Source organism: Poecile atricapillus, chromosome 5 (assembly GCF_030490865.1).
Source record: "Poecile atricapillus isolate bPoeAtr1 chromosome 5, bPoeAtr1.hap1, whole genome shotgun sequence".
Taxonomy (NCBI): domain Eukaryota; kingdom Metazoa; phylum Chordata; class Aves; order Passeriformes; family Paridae; genus Poecile; species Poecile atricapillus.
In genome coordinates this window covers 40,960,752-40,986,278 of record NC_081253.1, presented here as the reverse complement: position 1 = coordinate 40,986,278, position 25,527 = coordinate 40,960,752, and the positions used below count along the sequence as shown (strand labels likewise).

The following is a 25,527-nucleotide window of genomic DNA, read 5'->3' as shown; positions in this document are numbered from 1 at the left end:
AGCCGCTGCTGCCGCGTTCCCCACATCTGCTGTCCCCCGTGGGTTCCCAAATGACCTCCTGGGCTGCAGGGGAGCAGCAGAACCATGAGCTCTATGTGTGCACCCTGTGCCTGAGTGTTCTGCTCTGAGCATGGTTTTGGACCATGAAAAGGGATTTATTTTGCTGGGGAAAATGTTAATGTTGCCCAAGTGAGATTGTCCAAAAGCCCTTCCTGATGGCGAGTTCAATTCCAGGTGATCCCTGCTGGCTGGGTGGGAAGGTGATGGGAACATAAGGAGTGAGACTTGGCACCACGAATTGCCCAACTATGTCACACACAACCCTCTTTTCTCTCTCTCCTCCCTCTCCCACCCTGCCTGGCTGTGGATCCCTCAGACCTGAGGACGAACCCATGGAAGAGGAGCCTCCACTGTAGCACCCACCTTCAAGCTGGAGTTCTCCTGTCTGTTCGTCTTCGTCTTGAAGCTCTGCCAAGAAGCTTTCTCTTGTTACTCCTGCGTCCTGTCACGGTTATTTCCCGAACACGGAAGGACAGCCAGGTGTAAAGCAAAGCAAGCGACACAAAAATACAAATCTCTCCACATCTTTGAGTCTCTTTTTGCCGCAAAAGAACCGCTGGTGAAGAGCAGCAAAGGACTGACACGTTGGGCACTCTTCCTCTGGTCCTCACCGGGAGCGGAAAGAGGAATGATGCCTGGAAGTCTTTGGCAGAGTTGCCAAACAAAAAATAAACAAAAACAAAACATGAGAATAATAAAGAAGTCAAAGATTCAACAACACAAATCAAACAAACCTTAACATAAAACTGGTGCTTACAAAGTTGATTACCCACAACTGAGCAATCTCCGCTTGAACCACTCAACCCATTGTGTACTTTCATTTCTTGGATATTTGGAAATGGCTCTTGCCTGCCTGTGAGTCAACGACAGCTCTTGTCGGAACGGGAACGTTGGGAGATGATGGTGAATTTTTAATGGGGAGGGACAGGGAACGAGGGACTCATCTGACACCTAAAGAAAAGGGAAGCAGAAGGGGGGGAACGGTAGCCCAGATGGAGTCGGCTTTATTGTCTCCAAAGCCATCTGAAGATGAGTTTGTGCCTTTTTTTTTAATTGATGGATTTGGTGCAGCTGGATTTTTCTGAAGTTTGAGGAACAATGCCTTAAGTAAAAATTAATTAAAAAAAAAAAACACAAAAAAAACAAAACAAAACCACAAAGAACACAGCAGTTCCTGAATATTTTTCCTCTGGTTGGGAAAGCCAAGGACTGCCATCAGGAAGGAAGACTTTTTGGCTTGTGCTGGCATGATGGTGGGAAGCAGGCATCAGCTGAACAGAGTGTCTCCAAAAACTGTCGACAAGTTTGGATTTGTTTTGTTTTCTTTCATTGCTGTTTCAGAGATAAAAAAAAGGAAAAAAGAAAAAAAAAAAAAAAAAAAAGGAAAAAAATTAAGGTAGTTGCCAAAAAAGTGGCAAATACTGTTGGGTCTTTGAAATTCAACCATTTTTAACAACCAATTTTCAGATGTTTTCTCTCTCTTCTACATTATCTAGTAATTGAACTTATCAATTTGGTTGTCGAAGCATGTATTAGACACAAATGCAGGTTTTAAGACTGGAATGCTTTTTATTAAAAGCAACTAGCATGAGATATTGCTTAAATTGTTAGGTATAAATATATATATGTGTATAATGTATATTCCAAATGTATTCCAAGCTTAGAAACCGGATTCCTATGAATTATTGAGAAAAATATTTATGATGCATTTATAGAAAAAAGAAAAAAAATATATGTAATAAATGCATACTCTAACAGTAGCCATTGGAAGCTCCCTAGGGACAGATTTGGGAATTGGAACGCCAAAGGTGCTTTTGGAGAAGGATCCAGGTTGAAACTTGAGGACTTTTCAGGTGACAGGTTGGGAAGTTTTTCAGAAAGCCAACACTTTAGCCACTGGGCAACTACCCTAAACATTTGTATTTTAATTTAAGGTTTTTAGTTGTGATCCTTTTCTAACAAAAATGAGAAAAAAAAAGAGTTTTTTATAGCAAAGACGCTGAATTTGCTGTTAATTTTTATATGGATATTTCCTGAAACCCTCCGGAAGCCTTGTTTGTGTGACTCTGACATTTCTTTTCCATTTGGCAGGTTTCCTTTCCAAACGGCAATAGCATCTAAACCTTTCTTCCTCCTCCTTCTTTTCTTGCTTGTAATACATGAATTTTCCTTTTTTTTTTTAATTTTTTTAAAATTTATTTATTTTCTGTATTGTTTTCTCTCCTTTTCCTCAACTCTTTTGTACAGTGAGCAGCTTTCTGCAGGTGTAAGGAACTGTGGGCAGACCGACAGAGTTTGTTTTTTTCTGGGAAAGGGTGCTTTTTACCGAGGAGGAGGAGGAGGATGAGGGACTGCAATGGGCTCTTTTGTTCTACCGATTCTACCGACTGTACATTTCCTCAGCTCTCTTGTAGTAGCTATGTAAAGAAAATAAGGAATTTTCTTACCTGGTAGCGTTCAGTGGGCGATGCCTTTGTCTGGCCCACGGCTCCTGGCGCTGCCTGCCCTTGGGAAGGCTCCTTGGACACTCCGGGACCGTTGGCGTTTTCTCTCCACCGGACACGCCCGCCAACTCCCCACCTCCTCTCTCCTTCTTTTTCTCCCCTCTTCTTCTTCTTCTGCTTCTTCTTCTTCCTGGTGCTGGGAGGGGTTTTGGAGGAATTTTTTTTTTCACCCCCTGCCCCGAGGAGGTCACTGCCTCCCGGGAATGCCAGGTGGGAGAGGCTGCGAGCCCTTCCATGGAGAGCGGGAGCATCTTCGCGGAGACGGCGCTCCCCGCATGCCTTCTTCCAGCAGTGTAAGACAGCATATCCATCTTCCCAGCACAGCTTCTCCTTAACCACCCTTCCTTCTTTTATCCTGTTCCCACGGTGACTGGTGGGGTTGTTTCCAGTAACTTCTCTTCTTTCCAGTTCTTGAAGCAGCCGCTTTCGTTCTGTTCAGGACTCGCTTGTGGGAGGAATTGGGAGCGTGACCCCACACTGGAGGCTTTTCCTTCCTTCCTCGATTTCTAGCGCTGTTTCAAAACCAGACACTACAGTATTTGAGTTGTGCAAACCCAAGTACATCCTAAAACCCCAAAAAGCCCCGGTGGCAAGGCCCAACCTCGGCATATCCTAAAAATCCCCCCTTATGGGAGCATCGCATACCTGGGGATGTTGTGGTTTGGGGTTTTCTTCCATCCAACCACTCTGCTGCTGTGATCTCAGATCCATCCGGCTGCCGAATTTGGTGACTGACCTGGGGTTTTGCTCCCTGTGCCGTGGGTGGTGCCCGTGTTTACAGCTCCCTTTGTGTTGTCAGGTCTCCCCTGGAAGGTTTTTGACATTTCTCCTCCTGGTCGTAGCAAAGCTTTTTCCTTCCTTTTTGCGTTCCTGGGAGCCGCTGGCCAACTGTTCTGAGCTGGTTCCTTTGGAAAATCCAGAGGAGCTTGTTGGGATGTCTCCCCTTCCCCTTCCCCTTCCCCTTCCCCTTCCACTTCCCCTTCCCCTTCCCCTTCCCCTTATCCTCCCCTCCCCTCAGCTTTTTGCCAAGACAGGGAGATTTTTCCCGAGACAACAGAGCGTCTCATCCAAGCTCCTGGCAACATGGATTTGTTTCACAGCATCCCCCTTTCCCCTGGGAACACTCTTCCCTGGGCTATGACCTTCCCTGGGGATGCTCTTCCCTGGGGATGCTTTTCCCTGGGGATGATTTCCAGGGCTGGTGCAGGCATGGAGAGAGGGGAGGGAGCCCTCGTTTTGAGGCTCTCCAGGGGGATTTTTACCTTTTTGAGCCATTAAGCTTCATTTCAGATGACTTTGCCACGGGGCTGCCATGCCAGCGGGGTGGGAGCCCGGGATGCTCCCACATCCCAGCACGTGCTGCCCAGGGCATCCTTTGTACCTGCTTGGGAAGAAAAGGAACATCTTTCAATCCTCTTTACAGTGAAGTGAGGCCCAGTTTGCAGTACACACGTAACCATTGGGGGTTTTTTTTGTTGGTGTTTTTTTTTTTGTTCTTTTGTTGTTTTGTTTTGGGTTTTTTTTACCTTCGATACAAAACATTCCTTTTTTTTATTAGTCACGGTCATGTATTCATTCCATTATTCCTTTTGTAAACTTTTTTGGGCCCACATTCTTTTAAGGGCATTGATATATATATAAATATATATATAAATATATATGAATATATTTTTTTAAGTTTCCTACACCTTGAGGTTGCATGGTCTGTAAGGTTGGCATGTCTTTATATTGTATACAGATTTTGCACGCCAAACTTGGCAGCTTTGAAAATGATAACGAGAAAAAAACCTACAAAAACAAACAAAAAAAAAAAAAAAAAGAGGTGGTTTGGGGTTTCTTCGGGTTGGTTTTTGTTTTGTTTTGTTTTGTTTTTCTATTGGTTTGGGTTTTTTTTTCCTCTCGTGGCATTTGCGGAGACTAAAGGTTGGGATGTTGTTGTCACACACACTCACTCACCCACACAGATACACACCAAGGAAGGAGAGTGGGAATTTTTTTTTTTTCTTTGTTTTTGGAGTCTTACTGAACTTAATAAGAAGAAATTGTGCTTTTTATTGTTAAAAAGAGTAAATAAATAAAAAACAAAAAGGACTACTTAAACATTTCTCATTTTAAGAAGAAAAGAAAAAAAACTAAGACGTTTATCTAGCACTTGTGACTTACCAATAATAAGAGTTTATTGTATTTATGTGGAAACAGTGTTTTTAGGGAAACTACGCCGAACACACCAAGTAAACTGCCTGTGTCATTATTATTATTATTGTTATTGTTATTATTTTCCTTTGGGTTGGTGTTTTTGCTTTGGTTTCTCAAAGGCTGGGTGGGGAGGTTGGATGCAACCCTTGTGTCAACACACGGAGTCGTTCATTCCGAGGAGCTGGACGGATGGATGGATGGATGGATGGATGGATGAGGAGGACTTTAAAGAGTTAACTCTTCAGCACAGCTGCGTTAACTTTTTTAAGAAATTACTTTTACATGATGTATTATTGCTCGGTTTCACTTTAAGCAGTCGTGTACTGTGCAACACTGTGGTTTAAAAACGAGACTTTACAGCGAAAGGCAAAACGTGTTTCTTCATTGTCATGAAGTTGGGCTCGTTCTCAGCTCATCTTCACTTTGTCTTTGATATTGATGATGAAAAAAAAAAAGTATCCTATTGAAAGAAAATAAATTAACACTTTTTCTGTGCTCCATAGTGGAGGCGCTATTTTCCAATTTATGAGGATGACAAACTTATATATATAATATATATATAAAAGTGGGGGTGGGGAGGGGGGAAGGGGTTGAAACATTATTCACCCGAGAGCTTATTACAGATATGTAGTATCAAAAAGTTGTAACTATATTATATTCTACTTTATACCTATACATGCTCAGTATGACGTCACCATTGGTAGCAGCTACCGGTTTATGCTGTAATTTAGACACAATTTCACTCTTCTTGTACGGACCCTACTTTCAGTGATGGTAGCATTCTTTGTGCTCGATTTTCCAATGGTCCTTTCTTTTAAATTGGTGGAGTTGGAATATTTTTCTCATTCTTGTTTTTTCTTTCTTTCTTTCTATTTTAATTTTATTTTATTTTTCTCTTTGTTTTCTTTTTCTTTTTTTTTTTTTTTTTTTTTACTGGCCAATGGTGTCTTTCTCTGACAGTACCGACTTCAATTTCAACTTTATTAGGAGTCCAGTATTTTGTACCACATTATGACAACTTGTTATTCTTGTGGTGTAAATAAAAGAAAAAAGTTAATTATAGTACCACCCGGGTTTCTGCTGCTGATCTTCTTTCCATTGCTGGGATGGGATGGCTCATTTGCTGGGTTCTTGGTGTGTCCTGGGAGGGGGTCTTGGTGCCAGAGTGGTTTTTTGGACAAAATATACCCATGTCTACATTGGGGGATTCATGGAAAAGTTCCTGGAGTTTCCCAGTTTCCATGTGGCTCCCAGGTGCATGTTGACAAGTGCCTGCAAAAAACCAGTTCAGTTTCTAGGTGAAGCAGCTCCACCTTTATACTTTTCACAGCCTTTTTCATGTGTGTTTTCCCCTTAATTTGCTTTCTGCTTGTCTCTGGAGCCCCGTGAGCCACCCAAAATCCATCTGCTCCATGTGTGTCACCTGGAATTGTCCTTTGGTCACAGGGGAGGAGGCCACGCTTCAGGTCTGGGCTCCTTCCAGTGCCTCCCCAGGAGCAACAGCAGCAGCAGCTTGGTGTCCCAGGGAAAACTCACTCAGCAGTGAGGCATCCCCTGCTTCTCCAGCATGATTCATGGGAATCATGGAATGGTTTGGGTTGGAAGGATCTGGGAGTTGCCCCCTCCTGCCACAGGCTGGGACACTTTCTACCATCCCAGGTTGTTCCAAGCCCCAGTGTCCAACCTGGCCTTGGGCACTTCCAGGGATCCAGGGGCAGCCCCAGCTGCTCTGGGAATTCCATCCCAGCCCCTGCCCACCCTGCCAGGGAACAATTCCTGCCCAATATCCCATCCATCCCTGCCCTCTGGCAGTGGGAAGCCATTCCCTGTGTCCTGTCCCTCCATCCCTTGTCCCCAGTTCCTCCCCAGTTCTCCTGGAGCCCCTTCAGGTCCTGGAAGGGGCTCTGAGCTCACCCTGAAGTATTTGTGTGCAGATTGTGGTGGTTGATTTAGGACCATGATCTGGGGGTTCCAGCCTGGCACCAGCAGCTCCCAGGAGCTGGGGTTGCTGATTTCTGGTAGTGAAATCCCACTGCTGGGTGATCCAGCTGAGGCCTTGTTTTGAATAGTGGGGGCTGTTTGAGACACAATCCCAGTCCCTGTGCCAGGCATCATCTCACCTGGCATGCTCTGAGCTCACCATGGGCACAGGGACATAAACCTGAGGGGAGGGTTGAGCTCCATGCTGTAATTCTTTTAATTTCACTCATTTTCTTAATTTTTTTAAGAAGGAAGAGGCAGTTTTTCCCTCTGGGCAGCAAGTCAAGGCTTTGTGCTTTAGGTGAACGCCTGTGGCAGCAGGAGCACTGCAAGGGGAGGAAAAGGGTCCAATATTAAATGTACAACCTGAGCACACGGGGGGCAGGAGTGCAGTCTGTGCCAGCAAAACATCCTGGATTTATGATGGGATTTGGATCTGTGTGCAGTAGAAACTTTCTCCTCGGGTTGGGTTGATCTCTTAGGGAGTTCTCTGAAGCTCATCCAGGGACCTGGAAAGTCATTTTTTGTCCCTGCCTGGATGTGATGTGTTGGTGTAACCTGCAAAGTTGCCCTCAGATAGAGAAAATGCTTGGAAAAATAGTGTGTGGGGTGAAATTCCAGGGGAAGTCAAAGGGACTGTGAGTTCCTGGCAGGGAAAGGCCAGGAGATGTTCCACGGTTTCCCTGGAGGAAAACCCTGTGATCATTGATGGAAAGGTGCAATAACAGGGTCACATCCAGGAATTTAGGACCTTTTCTGTCTGGGAATGGGAGAAAAGGCTGAAGTTTGGGCAAGGCAGGAGAAAGCTCATGGCAAGAGGGACATGGAGGGGCTGAACCTCTGGAAGTGCCTGAAAAACCAGGGCTCCTCATCAGGGCTGTTCACAGAGCAACAGAGAATATGTCTTAAGAATTGTGGTAAAAAACCCAGGCTGTGCCTTTTTTTCCCCACAGCACAAGCTGGCAAAGCCAGTTCCTGCTGAGGATGGAGAGTCCATTCCCATTCCAGGGCTCTGCTAATGGAAGGCTTCAGCAGGAACAGAGCAAATCCCAACCTAATGAGAGGCTCTGAGGAAAACAACTCTTGGCTGGGGGACACAGAGAGGGGCTAGGTGTCTTGTGGATGCCCAGGAGGGAAAAGCAGACCTCTGCCCATGTTTACAGCAAATTAAATAATTCAGTAGCAGAAGGAAATGTTTGGGGTTGAAAGAAAACCACCCTGAAATCTCCCTGCTGCACAGCACAAGTGGGGAAAACATTTCCTGTGTAGATTGGATTGCACAGCCAGAGCACCAGTGTGCACTGGCCACAGACAGGTGCCTTTCACTGATTTATCACGGGCCCTTTTGAGTCTTTTTCACCTATTTTTTTTTATTAATTCATTCCCCTGTTCCATGAGGGGGGAAGGTTTGAAATCACAGATTCACAGGAAGGGACTTCAAAGACCATCTTGTTCCAGCCCCCTGCCATGGCCAGGGACTCCTTCTTCAAATTCAATGCAATTAAAGGAAGAAAAGAAAAAGTTTGGGGTTTTTTTTACTGTATTTAGAAGGATGAGGGTGCAGACAGAACTGTGCATTTGTGCTATATCTAGGCACAATTAGCCAATGGTCACCAGCTTCAGAGCGCCTGCAGGAACAAGAAACCTGTTTCCCATTAAATCAGGAAGGGAACGGGGAGCAATTCCTGGGCTTTAAAGGCAATTAAATACCCAGAGACCCTGAACAAGCTTTCAAAATTTCACTCTTCAATTACATGGGTGAGTCTGAAAGGCGGGGGGAGGAATATGAAAACCAAAAATCCGTCCTTCCCCGCTAGCAGAGAGCAATTCCTGCAGTCCCCGTCCCCAATCCCCGTGGATAATGCAGCCAGGGCAGGCTGAGCAGCCGCCTTTGAGCCGCCTGGGCTCAGCCGGTGCTGGGAATTCCTGGAGCCCATTTATCCAGGAGGAGGTCCCGGCGCTGCTGAGGGTCCCCAGCCCAGCCCTGGCGGGGCTGCTCCCAAATCCTTCTGTGCAGCGCTCCAGAGGGAGGAAAACCGGGACCAAAAGGGAGGAAATCCGGCTTTGGGAAAGGTGGAAAGAAATCTGGAAGGGAGGGAAGTTGAAGCGGAGACGGAAGGGAAAAACCTCGCTGGGAGCATCCCGAGCCCATCCTGAACCCCAAGCCAAGGGAAGAGGGGCTGCACGCCCCCACCCCAGCTGTTTTTAGGGAATGTCTGCAGGCCGGGACAGCCAGGTGCCCAACCTCACCTCCGGGGGATGCAGCTTGGGAGGAGGAGGAGGAAGGTGCGGAGTATTTGTACAGCCAAAGCAGAGAGTGGCTTCCCGCAGCTGTGGCTGGAAGCTGCTCGGGGCTGCCTGGCTCCCTCCGGGCTGATGGTACTGGGATGGTGCCTGGGATGCTTTCCCTCCTTCTAGGGGACAGGGGATGCTTAACCTGTGGCTGGTGAAGTGGCTCCCTGTTGGGGATAACAAACTGCCTGAGCCAGGTTTATCTGCTGGGCTTCAGCAGGGCCCTGTGCTGTGCCAGGTCCTGGGAGCGCTGAAAGCGAGCCTGGAATTGAGTTATACCGGGCAGGCTGCAGGCTAATTCCTCTTTCATCTAAAGCCTTCTCATATTTGACCTCTCTCCCCTCTATCTGTGACGGGAAATTCGATTTGCACTGTTATTCCAAAACAATCCCTCTCAGTTCCCTTTGTGAGGCGAGAAAGGCAGGACTGAGGGCTTGGGTACGCAGGGCTGCTTCCCAACTCTGCAGGGGGATGGAGGGAAGAGGAATCCAAGTAGGGCTGGGAAGTGCCTGCAGATTCCATCAGGGCTCCTCCAACGCGCATCTCGGACCTGCTCTGGGAGGCAGCTGGATCATGCCCTGCTTCCCAAGGATCCTGGCTCACCATGCCCGTGCTGCTGGGCTGCTCAGCCAGTCCTTCCTGGTGCAGAGCCATGCTGGAATTGTGTCTGGAGGCAGGGAAGTGACACAAAAACACAGAACTTGGTGGCTCCCTACCTCCCCTCAGATAGAGAACACAGTGCCTCAGATTTACAGTGGAATTACTTTGGTTGGAAAAGCCCTGTCAGAGCACAGAGTCCAACCATTCCTCCAGCACTGCCAATCCCACCACTGAGCTGTGTCCCCAGTGCCACATCCTTCTGGCTTTTAAATCCCTCCAGAGATGGGGACTCCACCCCTGCCCTGGGCAGCCGTGCCAGGGCCTGGCCTCCCTTTCAGGGGAGAAATTTCCCCTAATATCCAAGATAAGCCTTCCCTGAAGGACTGAAGGGAATCCCATTCTGGGATTCTCTGGTCCTCCTGAGCAGAGCTGAACCCTGTGGACGGCCTGCAGAAGGATTAAAGGTATTTCTGGAGACTTCCAGGTGAGCTTTTGCTCTTCCCCCTTGTCCTACTGTGGGAGAGGTTTCTTCTCCCCCGCCTTGCCCCACCTGAAAGAGGTTTTGCCTGTGTCATCCTCAGCTTTGGGGAGTTGAAGATTCACAGCAGAGCAACTTCCAAAATGAGGAAATGAGAACTCACAGCAAAAATGCTCTAAAAAATGGATTGGCTGACAGTGCTCAGGAGCAGCTCTCAAAGCAACATCTTTCTACAGAAACTTAAAAAGAATCTCCCAGTTTTGCTTTGGGTTGGGTGGATGGCTTTTTTCCTTCCCTTCCCCCCCATCTTTGGCACAATTAAATCCCTGAACTCAAAGGAACACGTTGTATTTTGGCTGGTTGCTGGAAAAGTCAAGTGGAATGGGAAAAGACTCCCCAGCTGCCACCAAATCCATCTGTTGGCTGAGCAGCATCACACTTGTCCTGCTGGGTGGCTGGGAAGAGCCAATTTGAGGCTCGAGTGCTTTCCCAACTTTTAGCTGGAATTTCTTCTTTTCCAGACAACTTGGATTTCACTTGGAACCTGTCTGGCAGCATTTGGCTTTCTGCCTGCTTGGAGCCAGGACCTGTGGAGATTAATGACATGGAAAATGAGGAATGCTGGCTGTAAAACTCTGAAATTGTGGGAAAAAGGCAGCTTAGAGAGGCAGCCTCTGGTGAGAGGGCGTGTGGCTGCTTCAGGGGTGGGGTTTGGGAAGGCAAAGGTTCCCGCAGGATTATTTTCCCCATCCCTGGAAGTATTCCAGGGCAGGTTGGATGGGGCTTGGAGCTGGGATGGAAGTGGAAGGTGGAATGAGATGAGATTTAAGGTCCCTTCCAACCCAAACCCAAACCGGGATTCTGAGATCTGAAAAATAAATTATCTCATGAAGGGGCGGGGGTGCAACGAATCCTTCCCTTCCCCTCCTGATGGAAATGGGAGAATGCCCTGGGTGAAGGGCACCTCCCTCCAGCAGACAGCTCTGGTTAATTCCGAGCAGGGGAGAGGAGACCCGGGAGGATTACATCCACAATTTTCCATGAGCTCTGTTCCTACGAACTACACGGAGCCCCCCTGGACCTCTGGGACACCCCTTTCAAGTGTGCACAGGCTTCAGCTCCTCCTAGATCCTGACTGCATTCCATGCAGAAGGGGAATTCTCTGTTATGGAATGGGATGACCCATGGAAAAGATCCAGCTAATCCCAAATAAGTGGGGATGGCACGTTCCTCAGTGATCTGTGCCTGCAATTGGCATCCTAAAGCCCTCAGGCAGCAGAGGCAGTGCCAGCAACCTCTGACTCCTGCCAGAACTCTGGCTAAACAGGAGGAGAGAACTCTTCCAGCCACCACCGTGCCAGGAGCTTTCATTCATTACAAAATTTGCCTAGAAACATTTCACTCATTACAAAATTCACCTAGACACACATTTGAGTCTTTGCTGTCCTGAAAGAAGGGGTTTGGTGACCTCTTGCTGGAGCAGAGCAGCTTGGCTATGGCCAGGGAAGGAGGATTTGAGGTGGGTGCAGCAGAGCTGGAGGGGCTCAGCGGGCAGGGATTTGGGATTTGGGATGCTGGGGCATGTTGTCCCCCTCTGACCCTGTGAAGGTCTGGGAGGAGGGACAGGGCTCTTTGAAGTCCCAGCCACCCACCTTCCCTTTCCAGTCCTCTATACCCAGGCTGAGCTTGATTAAATCAGCATTTCCTGGCTGGAAATGGGGTGAGGATAGGCTCAGTGCTCCTGTGGCACCCACGGAAGGCAGCACCATGCAGCATCCCCAGCCTGGAGGGGATCGATGTGGGCTCTGGCCCTTGGGTTGTTTCCTTTAATCCAAACTCAGGACAACAGTACAAAACCTGGTGGGCAGGGAAGATGAGGATGAGTGAGTCTTTAGGTGGGGAAAAGTGGAAATCACCTGGAAAGAAGAAAAATCTATATGTGTATAGATATGTATTTTTATATGCATAAATATATATATATATGTATAAAATCTGACCCAGCCCTGAACTTTTCTGTCAGGGAAGTGAAATTCATGAGGAAACACAACCTGGCCTGCAATTCCTCATTATATTGGTGGGACCCACGTTAGTGGGGCCAGTAAATCTGCCAGATGGCAACAGGGGATTAGGCGGGAAGGTGGGACCCTCAGGAGGGTGCTGTGCCTGCCCTCTCCCAGCCCCTGAGCACCCCACCTTCCTCGTTAAGGAATATTAATCACCCCAAAATGCTCCCAGAGGTTTGTTTATAATAAAACCTTTACAGTGCTCAGAGGTTTGAGGTTGTTTTTTCCTTTCCCTGTTGCATGGGGAGGGTTGGGAGGGATGGCAGCTCCAAGCAGCCGTGGCTGCCCCTGGATCCCGGGAAGCATTCAAGGACAGGCTGGATGGGGCTTGGACCAGCCTGGGCTGGCAGATGAGATGTTCAAAAATTTGATCTTTTGCTGCCCTTATCGAGCAAGGTGAATAGGGAATGGGCTCAGGAGCAATCTGGGTGGAAAGGATAAGGAAAGCAGCAGACAGACACAATCCCCAAAACCTTCTCTGCTTAAGTAACCAGCCCCAGGCTGCCAGACTGGGCTCAGTCCCAGCTGGGTGTTGGTTGTCCCCATGCTCTGCAGAACTCGTTTCACATCAAGAAAGAGCCTTTTCCCCCAGCAGAGTTAAAGAAAAGATTAGAAAATAAAACCCCAAAACCCCTAAAAATCCAAGTGACTGGCAGAGAACGCAGCTAGCTCCTTCTTCCCCAGGTCTGTTTGTTATCCTTGGTCACCGAGGTCATCCTGGAAGAACCACGGTGTGGTTCTCCATCCCCAGCCTTCCTCCCGTTTTCCCTCAACTTCCATTTCCTCCTCTCCCTCCCTGCACGAGCCCTGAAGGAAGAAGGATGAGCTACGAGAGACGAAGGATGAAGGATGGGCTGTTCAATGGAGGGGAGGAGGGGCGAAAAAAAGCAGAGTTTTCCCCTGGGGGAAGCGGGATTCCTTGTGAGCGTTTCCAGGATCCACGCTGGCAGCAGGCAGGGGCTGTGCCAAGGGATGATATCACACCACGGGGCTGATGGACTCCAGAGCTGCTCGGACAGATCCGCCAGAGATAAAAGGGAGAGCTGTCTGCTCGGGACAGAGCCCGTCACCTCCGGAAGATAAACGGAGCCGTTTCCATTTGGGAAGGGGGAGGAGGTAAGAAATGAAATGTTGCAATGACCTAAGGGGGATCACAGAATCCCAGAGTGGTTTGGGTTGGAAGGGACCTTGGAGCTCATCCAGTTCCATCCCCTGCAGGGGCACCTCCCATGATCCCAGGATGCTCCAAGCCCCATTCAGCCTTGAATGGATGCATGGATGGATGGACATGAGCAAGATATTGACCTGTTCCCTAGTGGACAAAAAAAAGGCTTCTGGAAGAAGTCCCCACATTTCCCATTTCCATAAAAATACCAAATGGATGGAATAACTCTGCCTCCCAACCACATTTCTGCAAAGGGAACTGTTAAATTTAGCTTATACCTTTATATTATAGATCTTTAATAACAGCCTTATTGTGGGCTGGGGACACAGGGCAGTAAAATGTAAAATGTGGGGTTTTCCCAGGAGCAAAATGAGAAATATTCCTGGTGCCCCAGGCCTGGCACTAAATTCCCTGTACATAATGTACATCTCCACCATCCCCAGCATTTCCTGGTGACTTGTGCTTAGGCTGGCTCGGACACACTGAGACACACATGAAATTATTTGGAGAGCAGAAATAAAAAGCACCTCAGGGCTTCCAGACCAAAGGGGAAAAAAAAAAAAAAAGTTCAGCCTTTTCTCTGTGCTTCCTCCACATGGAAATTTGCTCTCATCAGCACAAGCCTTTTATTCAGGGTTCATTTGAACCCTTTTATGGATTTACTTCTATGACGCCAACAGGACAAAGGAGCCCGAGCTCTGCCTGGGGGAGTACATTGGGCAAACCCTCGCTTGGTGAATCCCATGGTCAGAGGAGTTCTTGGGTGACCCTCTGGCTTTATGTCCCCTCTGATGAGGGACCATGGAGACCTGGGGCCCTGGAGAAGCCAAGGTTGACCACGGTGAAGTCTGTGGTGCCTGTGCCATTGGATATTGCTGCGAAAAGGTGAGCTAAGGGATGGAAAAGCTAGAGATGGCCTCCCACAGCTCCTGATGAAGGACGGGTTCCTTTCCCTGCTGGGGGAAAGACCCATCCTCTGCTGGGCCTGTGGTGCTTTCCTTTTGCCTGGAAGGGACCTGGACAACAATTGTCACGTTCCCACGTGGCTCTTCTGCGCTGAAGGTGGCTCCAGCATCCTGCTGGTGCCGTGGAGTCATGGGGAAAACCTTCTCACATGGGAACTGTGAATTTTGGGTGTGGTGGACACCCGGGGCTAGGGAACTTCCCAACCCACCAGCATCGTGCTTTCCAGGAGGACACAACCATCTCCTCAGCTCATTACCTTCCACTCCCCTCTAGTGGTTAAGGAGCCAGGGAGGCAGAGAAGAGCTCGGTGGTGCAGGGAAGTGACTTTCTGTTCATCATTGGTGCCATCTGATGGGTTCCTGCTTAGGGCCAGAGAGGCATGAACCTGTGTGACACATCCCAGGCTTAGCCAGGGTGGTGGAGATGAGGTTCTCACCCTGCACCTTACCTTCTTAAGAAAAAATAAAAATAGAAACAAATTAAAAAAAAAGAAGTACTTCTTTTCCTTAAAGAGAGAAACTAAAAAAAAAAAAAAGTAACTACAGTTGGCTGCAGGGCATTAATCCTGTTGTCCCCATCTCCCCCAGCTCTGTCTCGAGCCCATGAGATTCTGGGGTGTTGGTTCTGTTCACAGGCTGAGCCACCTGCAACACGTGGCCAAGAGCCTGGAGAAGAAAGATATTGTAAATCTGATGCTCTGGCCTCAGTTCCTGGTGCTGTCAGCTACCCAAGAGAGTTAAAGATGAGAGGAGGAGAATGGAGTTGAGATGGGATAATAAATATCCAGCAAGGACCCCCCTCAGTTTCCTGTTGCCATCCCAAGAGGTTCTCTTGGAGCTGGCACTGATTCTTGCTAAGCAAACATCTCTGTGCTTGTGTCTCCTCCCTGCTGAGCCTTCCCTGAGCAGAGGGGAGGGAGCAGGGCACCTGAGGCTTGACACGAGGGCTCTGACTTTGTTTTCACCTCCATCATCCAGCAGACCTGGATTTGAGGCACCCCGGAGCCGGGGGGCTTCATCCAAGAGCCAGACTGTGGTGCCAGCCCTTCAGCTGGTTCAGGTGCTGGTGGAGGGACACAGAGTGATCCCTCAGCTCCTGCCCCAGTGTTTCACCAGCTGACACTGTTTTGGTGCATTCCCAAGGGCATCTCTGCTGGGATGGCAGATCCCTGCCTCCAGGGATGGGATAACAGCACAAGGAGATTCTGGGACAAGCCCAGCCTTGGAGAGGCACCCACAGCTGTCACCCCCATCCTGCCAATCCTCCTTGGGGACATCTCCTCTGCCAGGCCTCCTAGAGACCACCCCATCCAAGGCTGCTTCACTGCCACCACACTGTGCCCAACCTTTCTCCCAGTGCAGGTCCCGGGACTTTTGTGTTTGCTTGAGAATTGAGATTCCTTTCTTTTTCTTTTTTTTTTTTTCCCTTTTCCCCCCTTTGGAAGTTGGGAAGTTTCCAGCATGAGTCACTGCCTGCCTCTGCTCTGTAATTAGTGTGCTGGGAGTTGTGAGGATGACTTTGGGGTAGTCTCCTAGAATTAATCAAAAGTATCTTCCATGTTTCAGTGCAGGAAAACCATCATCCGGCCAAATCCCTCCTGACTGGCACTGGACTATCCCAGTCCTGTCTCCCTCTGCTCTTTCTTCCTCTTTGTTTTTTTGTTCTTGGTCTTTTTAATCCTTCCCTCTTAGCAGCATTTCCCACAAATAACTTGTAACCTCTTTTCCTCTTAAATTTGTCAGAGCCCTTCTCGGGGAGCTTTGTTTGTTTTGTGCCTGCAGCCCTTTTCCTGCTGTCCATCAATGTGTCACTGTGGTCACACATTGGGAACCTTGGGCTTCATTTTCTTTGGTTCACAGGCTTTTGCCATCTTAAATAACAGGATGGTTTCACCATTTGACAGTCGGAACAAACACCAGTGACCCACCCCGCTGCTGCTTTCAACTCCCCATTAAAGCCACCCTGATTTTAATTGCTTTCAGGATTAAGCAAACTTTTTAGGGATCGAAAAAAACCCCAAACAGACAAACAAATTTGAGCATTTTTCCCCTCTCTGTTGGTCACCTCACTATGCAAGAGCTGTGTGGGTGGAAGAGCTCTGCTTGCTTTGCTGATGGGAGCTCTGTGCATCGAGTCCCAAATGGTTTGGGTTGGAAGGGACCTTAAAGCTCAGCTCAGGCAGGCAGGGACACGTTTCAGTAGTCCAGGTTGCTCCAAGCCCTGTCCAGCCTGGTCTTGAACATTTCCAAGGATGGGGCAGGAGAGAGAGAGAATGAGACAGATCTGATGGGGGAGGTTCACTAAATAAATTTGTTTGGCCCTTGTCTCACTGAGCTAAAAGCTTTAGGTTTAATTCCCATGAAATCCAGCATCGCCTTTCCTCTGGGATCTGCATTTGAGGGCAGTGCTGCTGAGATAAAAGGCACACTGCAGAAAAGGCTGGATTTTTGGGATTTAGCAGTGCAGGTAGGAATGCTGAAAGCTGGGATTGGGCTGGTTGCCACCCAGTGATGATGATGAAATGTGTCTTTCCTGGAACTGGAGTACAGATCCCCGTGTCTTTTGATACCAGTGCTATCTTGAATTCCTCCTGGACGACTGGCAAGTTCTTAAAGACAAACTTGTGAGTCAAATTTTGCACTGCCTCTTCATTTATCCATCTCTGTTTTCAGTTCTCAAGGTATACTTAGATATGCAAGTCTTGAGTATTACAGCAGCAAGGCTCCAAAAACTCGAAATAATGATTTGGGGAGAAAAATTAAATTATGGAAATTTCTGGCAAACCAAAAATGAAAAAAAAAAAAAAAAAAAGAGAGAGAGAAGGAAAGAAAGGATGCATTGTCATTATTTGCAAAGAGGTATTTCAGTCAGCCTGAAATTAAATATTTTACTTGAACAGTGGTTTATATTGTAAAATTTCTTTTTAAATCAGGGTTTTCATTTAGAGGCACTTCAAATATGCCTTCTTATTTTTTATTCCCCATTTTGCTGCTGTTAAACACTCCATGAAATTTCTGCAATTTGTTGTGACTTTAAAATCACACTTTCAGGAAAGCATCACCCACCTCTACTTCCCCCAGGCTTTTTGCATCTTCCCGAATCCCCAGGCAGCATTCCCCAGATAATAAGCTGCTCCCTGCAATCCAGGAGCTGCACACCTGCAAGCCAAATTTCACCTGCAGGTGGGTAAAACATCGGAGTCAAGGAGTTAATGAAGATGATTTTTGGCACCAGTTTGGGCAAGCACTTCTGTCCAGCACAGGACTGTAACACGTGCTCAGACACAAGCATGCACCTAAATCCTATTTGGCACGTGCTGGAAGCGCTTTGCTGAGTCGAGGCCTTGAGTTTTAACCTCCTGAAAAATCTTGGCAAGCCATGAAATGTGCTTAAAGACCAGAAATGAAAACACGTCGCTGGCAGTAACCTCTGGGTTCTGAGGGATGTTCCTTTTATAGGTCAAAGACAGATGGGAAAAATTCATACATTTCCCAAATAATAATGGGAACCATTTAATCTGGAACAGCACTGTGGGGCTGGGTTTTGGATGCAGGATTTTGGATGCAGGTGCTGCTAAACCTGGCTGGGATGGGGTGCCAGCTTGCTGAGAATGGATGTGCCCTGATGGATCACCTGAGATCCAGGGGATCCCACCTGCACCTGCAGGTGCTCCAACCCTATGACAGCCAGCAGAGAGCCACTGAGGGCTCGTGGTTGAGCCCTGACCACCTGGTGCACCCCTTGTGCCTCTTGCAGAGCCAAGATCCAGAGCCATCCTGGCAGAGCCAGCAGTACTTGGAGGGGAAATCACTCTGCCAAGTGCTCTGCAAAGACCTTGGCAGTGGGAATTTGGGGGTGCCAAAAACGTGGAAGGGGTTGGGACAGACCTGGAGTGTGTATGGGAGGGAGGGAGGTTGGGCAGTGCCTGGACAGGGCCCTCAGGGAATATCCCTGCCCTTCCTGAGGGACCGAGCTCATCCCCACATCCAGGTGTCCAAAGGAGTTGGGGCAGGCTGCTGTCCATCACAGCCTGGGAACCCACTGGAGTTCAGTGCTCCACTCTGCAGGATAATGGGAACATCTCAGCTGGCAGGGCTTGGCTTGGGATTTTGGCCATCCAAAGGAAACCCCAAAGGGCTCCCGATCTGTTCTCCCTGCTGCTTGTCGTTTGTCCCCGCTTCAGCTCCAGGCTGTAACAGGCAGTGGAAGAGTGACATGAAGGAGCCTGATTACACATCCACTGTGACCCCAGAGCGGCGGGGCCCCTGGACCCTTTATTTTTATCCTGGGCCGGCATTGCTCCTCAGTTTTGTAGGAGAGTTGGAGGTTGGGGACTCTGTGACTTCCAGGGCAGGGTGCAAGCCCAGAGTGCGGAACCCACCCTCTGCCAGCAGCCAAAATCCACAGCCTGATTCTCCTCCAGGTCCAAAAGTGTGTTTCTGTTGGCCAGCCAGACAGTCCCGGGATCCTGGAGGGGATGGCACACACAGGTTGTGTTCCAGCCCAGTTTCCAGCAGGAAAGCAGAGTAAGGTACAGTGGTTTCAGCTTCTGGGCCTTTGGCAGGAATCTAAATCCCAACCACTGCTGCTTTCCTTAGGGAAAACTCCCTCTGGGAATCTGCTGTGGCACCAGGAGATGTCATGGGGTAGCAACACTGCAGGTGGTGCACCCTTTTGCTGTTTTATTTATTCACCTGCTGGAGGAAGTGGCACTTAAACCATTCGTGTCTCTAGGAGAGAACCTGTTTTGGATCTGGGTTTGGACAATTTGTCCTTTTCCCAGCGTTCTGCCTCCCACCTCTCCTCCTCCTCCTCCTCATTGCAGATGTATCCACACGATGGCACCAGCCCCCAGGCACTGTCCTTCACGCTGAGCTGGGGTGGGGAGCTGGGGATTACCCAGTGAGGGGGGAAAGTTTCCTTGACAGCAATCCAAGAGGGCTGGAAAAGCAGCGACAAAGCAACAGTTTGTTCCCTGGCCAAGGTGATGCAGGAAGATCACAGAATGGTTTGGGGTTGGTTTGGAAAAGACCTTAAAGCCCATCTCATTCCACCCCTTGCCATGAGCAGGGGGACACTTTCCACTGTCTCAGGGTTGCTTCAAGCCCTCTTCCAACCTGAACTTGAACATGAACCTCACAGCTCAGAAACCACCCACTGACTGGATTTGAGCAGCCAAATCTCTTAACCTGTTCTGAGGCTATCTAAATCACCAAATTCTCTCCCCATGCCAGCTGAGCTCTGAAACTTCCCTGGAAAGAGGAGGGCAGAGCCCTGAGAACCACAGCTGGAAAAGTTCTGAAAGGGATTTCAGGATCGATAAAACAATGTTAGGGCTGAGCTTTTTGGAAGTCTCAGAGATGTTCACGAAACAGAGGGGTCCAAGACAAGGAGAAACACAGATGATGCTTTGCACTTTGTCTCATGCAGTTTGGGTTGCTCTTTTCTAGGGCACAAGTGAGTGCAGGCAGCCAGCCTGGAAGCCAGGTGCATCTCCTGCTTTTTTCCCTTCTTTTCCCTCCAAAGCAAAGCAAGCACATGTGTTTCAGACATTGGGTTTTGGTTTTGCACTTCCCAGCCCCTGGCACATCAAACAGGGCCCTGATCCCATGGGAACACAGGTGGCAGAACCATTAAAACCAGGCAGTGGGACAAAGAGACAACTGTGGGTTTTCCCATCTCTGCCACCTTTATTTTTCCATGACTGGTAAGCTGTGGCATGGGGCAGGATCCTGGCCTAACTTCCCAAAAATCTTGGGACTCAGGGTAAGAAGGATCTGGTTTGGGGGAATGAAATGCCCCTCTTGTTAAAGAGAAAGTGAAGTGGGGAGAAGTCATCCTGGTGGTACTGGATGAAGGCGGAGGAGGAGAAGGTTTTGTTTAGAAGTGAAATCTTTGGCTCCGAGGCTGACCTTTGGCTCTCTGCGACCCCACCACGGATGAAGGGGAAAGGGTCTGGTTGTATAAACATGTCACAATGTGAGGCTCAGGGGCTGAGATCTGGTCACAGGGCTGTGCCAGAGGCAGCTGTTCCCAGCCCATGCCGAGGCTGGAGGTGCCCATCCTGCCCCTGACAGGGCTGGAGGTGTGTCCTCATAGCTACCTCTCAGACCTGAGATTTTTGTCTTCATGTTCTGCTCATCCCAGACACTTGTGAAGTGAAAACCCTGCAGATCTGGTGGACATCTTGAGGAATGTTGAGGTGTTTTCCCAGAGAAGCTGTGGCTACCCCTGGATCTCTGGAAGTGTTGGACACTGGGGCTCGGAGCAGCCTGGGATAGTGGGAGGTGTCCCTGCCCCTGGCAGGGGTGGAATGCGATGGGCTTTAAGGTCCCTTCCCACTTAATGTGTGCTGTGATTCTCTGAATAGCAGCAAAGAGCAGCTTCTAATAACACAAAATCCCTTCTCCCCAACACTGTGCTCCTGCTGTGTTTGCAACAAAAATGTTGTCCTTTTTTGATTTAATTCTATTATAATGTAGTGCTAACAAACGTGGGCTTAGCAAGGCACTGCTGGAGTCCCAGTGCAGAGCAGCAGAGCTGAGCAGGAATGAAATGATCACCTGGAGTCCTTTAAATACCATTTATCTGGATAAATAACCCTGAGGTCATTTATCAGACCCTGAGGTCTGCATGTATGGTCTGGAATAGACAGGTCTTTGCCTTCCTTCCTGTCTATACTTCATGATAATCCTCTTCTTCTTTTGCACTCCTCTCTTCCTTCACACTTGTGCTTCCTTTTTACTTTTTTTCCTTTTTTTTTGTGGTGTGACTCCAGGAGGGACCTAATCTCACCTCAGCCCTTACATGAGGAGGTTGGGCCTCAAGATCTGGTGGATATTAATTTTTCTGCTGGCTTTTACTTGGTCCAAGTTGCCCAGGCAGCTCTGTTTCCCCAGAACAGGATGTTCTGTGGTGGCAACTGGCAAATGAAGCACAAGCCCAAACTGTGTCAGGAGGGAATTGGAACCAACTGTTCCAATGTCCTCAGAGGTGATGGTGGCACACAGGAAGCTTGGATGTTGCTGATGGTGATGACGATGTCTGCAGGGAGAGTGGCCCAGGCAATAACCCATGGGAACATGTTCATGCTCCAGCCAGCTCCTCTGACTTCCTATATCCCAGGAAAAAAAAAAGTAAAAGGAGAAAAAAAAAATTCAACTGACAGAATCCCAGATGAGGAGCTTGGGAGGCACCAGGACACCACCTTGGATGGATCTAAAGGGCAGCCAAGGTTGGCCTGGGTGTGGCTCACCCTAGGGCCCCACAGGGGGACTCTGCCAGCTTTGGCACATGATTTGGTGTCCCTGTGCCTGGCCCTGCATCCCCAGAACTGTCTGAGGCCAGGTTGGACGGGGCTTGGAGCAGCCTGGGACAGTGGAAGGTGTCCCTGCCTGTGGCAGGGGGTGGGATGAGGTGACCTCTAAGGTCACTTCCAACCCAAACTGTTCCGTGATTTCTTGGTGAGAAGAGCTGTAGCCATGGAGGTCTCTGCCCAGCATTTTGGGTCCATCAGCCCACCAGGACTGCCCTGCCTGATGCTTGGATGGACATTTCCTACCATGAGCTGCTGTCCCATGCGTCACCAGGCCATGCCAGCTGGTCCCTCGCCCAGCTCCTGCTGAGCTCCCACCCAGTCACTAATTTGGGAAAGCAAGCCACGGTCTGGCAGGGCCCCTCTTGAACGAGGGTTTCTGCAATAAGGGATGTTAGGAAACTCCATTATGGATCTCCCAGCCATGTGAGAAGCAGGAATGGTGTTTTGGTTTTTTTCAACCAAGTGCCCTGACAGCTCGAGACGTGATGAACTGCAAGTGACCCACGCGGCCCATTGTCTCTAGGAGCTGGTGAAAAAGCCACAGCGACCAGGCAGGGATGTCACACCCGGCTGGAAAACAATGGTGGAAGTGGAGGCATGAAGCCGGGAATGGGAACAGTCCCCTTCCGGAGCGTGGAGCGGGAAGAGCGCTCCTGTGACAATGAGGGAAACCTGGAGCGAATCATGCACATCCCCAGCCTCAAACTGCTTTTGCATGGGAGCAAAATTCCCAGCCCTCAACTGGAAGCATGTGCTCAGGCCATGTCCATCATCCAGGCTGGAGCAGGGAAGAGGGAGGAGAACCCTTCTGTAAGTGTTGGCCAGGGGAAATATGACTTATCTTGGAGAAATGAATCATGTTTCAGGGAATGCTCCCTGCAGAAATATTTTTCTCACAGCCTTTGTTCGGGGTTTTGGCAGATCTGGAGTTTGCTCTATCCCTCCCACCCACTGCTCCCGGGGCTGGAGTAGGAAATAAGGAATAAAGGCAGAGGGGACGTGGAAGGCCAAATCCGTCACCACTCTCGCTCTGCACTGCAGCTGGACGTGGAGCTTAGAGGAGAATTTCAAAGGAGATGCCCGGGTAAAGCCCAGCAGAGCTGAGGGCTTGGCTGCTCTTGCAAAGGTACCTGTGCTGGAATTCTGTCAGCTTGGAATTCTGACACTTGGACAAATCCCTGTCAGGTGCTGGGGCTTGTTGGACATCAGCCTGCAGTTCCCCCTCTCTCTCCTGAAAACCAGCATTTTGGGAGGGAGAAAGGGCAGTGTCTCCTGTTCCTATGTGTGGTTGGGCCTAGAAAGTGAAAAGAGAATGAGAGAAAAAGCCGTGTTTTGACATACAAATCAATCCTGAGCTCCTCAGTGTCCTTCTCCAAAGGCTTTGACAAGAATCCTGTCTGCCCTCCCACCATTCACAGACATTGCTCTGCATCACAGCTTGGGAGAGGAGGGTGGGAGGAAAAAAACTCCGTCTTGGTTCTGGAGAATTTCAAGGATTTTTCTTCCCAGTGGTAGGGAATGTTTCCTGGGAAGGCAATTTCATTCCTGGGCCTGGTAGGCTCCCTGATCATTTTAAAATAGACCCCTGGGGGGAATAAGGCCTTTAAAAGCTCCATTTGCTCCCAGTCATTTTACACAGTAACCCAAGCTGAAGTGAAGGATCTTTATTTAAATATGAATTAAGCCCCAACCTTACCCTTTACTGCGTTATTTTCCTTTGAGGTTTACTTTGATATTATTTCAAAGTCTTGAAGCTAACAAAACGCTGGCCCATATTTAAAGTGACAGGAGAGTTCTGGGAAAAGATTTAGGAGGCAACTAAAGTCTTTCAGTGCAGGGCTCCGAAACAGGACAGGAAATCATAAAAGGGCTGAGTGCACTTTACCGCGCTCCAAACAAATCCTGAGACTACAAAGGCGAGGGAAATGGCACTGAGACCCCAAAGAGCATCAAAGATGCAGCTGAAAAACCTGGAATTATTCCATTAAAACATGGGCAAAATGCTGGCAGTAATGGAGCCATCGAGCCATGGAATGGCTTGGGTTGGAAGGGTTGTTGAAGATCACATCCCATGGGCAGGGATGCCTCCCACTATCCCAGGTTGCTCCAAGCCCCCAGTGTCCAGCCTGGTTTTGGACACTTCCAGTTTCTCTGCCAGGGCTTCAGTTTGTGGTGTTTGCTTCTTTTTGTGGTTTAGATGAGCAGCTTTTGCCCAGTTTTGGTGCTGCAAGTAGGAGAAAGGTTTAAAGGTGAGACATAAATGTGTGATTTTTAGTGTAAAGCAAAGGGACCATATCTGAGTGACAAAGATGGGCTGTGCCTCCCACTGGGACTGACCTCTCCTTTTGCTTTCCATCATTTCCCAGCCATCCATCTGCTGCTGGAGCAGGTTTTGTCTGCCTGAAGCATCAGAGAATCCTTTAGGCTGGACAAGTCCTCTAAGAGCGGAGTCCAACCATTCCCCCAGCACTGCCAAGGCCCCCACGAATTCCTGTTCTCCAATGCCACATCCAAGCTGATTTCAAATCCCTCTGGGACTGGTGAGTTACTTTCGCATCACTTCTGATTTCAGTTTTTTACCTTTATGCCTAGCCCTGACCCAGGTCCCTTTGTCCCTGCACTTCCCAGCAGCAGGAAACAGAGGATTTATCCTTGTCCTGAGCGTGCAGCTGCACGTGGGTCCTCCCCTGGCTCCCAAGCTCCCTCCTCTCCCAGGTTTGTGTGGGATGCAGGTTCCCCCAGCCAAGATCTCAGTGCTGAGGTGACACTGACCTCTCTTTGCTGTCACCCTGCGAGGGGGGGGCTGCATTTGTCATCCCAGTAACGTGGTGCCTGGGTGGTCCCAGCCAAACCAGCACTTCCAAATTTACAAGGATCCCTGGGAAAATTTGTCATTCCCCTCATCCCTCCCAAGCACTCTCTGGTTGTGTGGAAAAGGGGTGGCTTTGGGGGTAGTGAGGGAGAACAGACATCCCAAGGGGCGGGACTTGGGGGTTGGATTTGTTTGGGGTTTTTCTATAGTTATTATTTTTTCATGCAGATTTTGGCTGAAAATGCAAAAAACTTATTTTCACCCCCTTTTAAAAACAGAGGGGTTGAAGGTGCTAAGCTGAACTGGAATTGAGTAAAAAATTATTTTTTAAAAAAAGCAACCCCGAATCAGTGCATTTTACATCCTTACCTCAGTGCTTGGCTTCCTTCCAGAGAATATTTCGCTTTGTGGTTTGCTGGAATAGTTTGTACTGGTTTGGGGAGGATTTTTTGTAGCCTTTCATGTGCAGAGAGACCAAGCAATCCAGGACCAGTATTTAGCCAGGCTCCATGTGGGCATGTGTGCTGCCACAGAGGAGGAATCCCATTGTTGGGACCCATCTGATCCTGCTGCTTTTAGGGATTTCTTGCTTTCATTCTCTTCTGCACAAGCCACCCTGTCCCTGCCCTTGGTGACATCCCTTAATATCTCACAGGGCATTGTGGCATCACAGGTAGGATTGGGAAGGACAATTTTGATCCCCTTCGGAATTAGGGGTGATAAATGCCATTTTAAAAGACTCCTGTGTGTGGAAAAGAAAATATAAATATATCCATGTGCTGCCCATGAGGACACAGCTGCAGTTTGGGGTCTCGGTTTCCCGACTGCCCAGCTCAGGCCAGATGAACTCCAAGCACACAGAAAGCCTTTTCCAGCAGCTGATGGAATTGTCTGGCTCCCCGTTCATGGGGTGAGGTGTGTCTGCTGTTAAAAATCTGTCACCCAGAGAGTTCACAGCTCCCAAACATTTTCAGAGCATTTTATGGCCTTGGTTCTCTCCTCAGGACCTGAATGCACCCATCCGAACCCCACAGCACAGCTCTGTCCTGACCATTTGAACAGTTACTCCCTGTTCTACTAAAAACAAATGTTG

General features: G+C 48.8%; 1 protein-coding gene and 1 pseudogene across 8 annotated transcripts in view; both read left to right on the top strand.

Moving 5' to 3' along the window:
* HDAC4 (histone deacetylase 4) overlaps positions 1 to 5,827 on the top strand; it is a 178,109-nt gene extending 172,282 nt beyond the window's left edge. For all 8 annotated transcript variants that reach the window (XM_058840650.1, XM_058840651.1, XM_058840652.1 and 5 more), the window contains one exon: positions 377 to 5,827. In XM_058840650.1, the coding sequence (XP_058696633.1) occupies positions 377 to 416 (40 nt within the window). In that variant the 3' untranslated portion in view covers positions 417 to 5,827. The remainder of the gene's footprint in view (positions 1 to 376) is intronic.
* LOC131579958 (uncharacterized) lies at positions 4,341 to 19,210 on the top strand (annotated as a pseudogene).
* Positions 19,211 to 25,527: the final 6,317 nt, after the last annotated feature.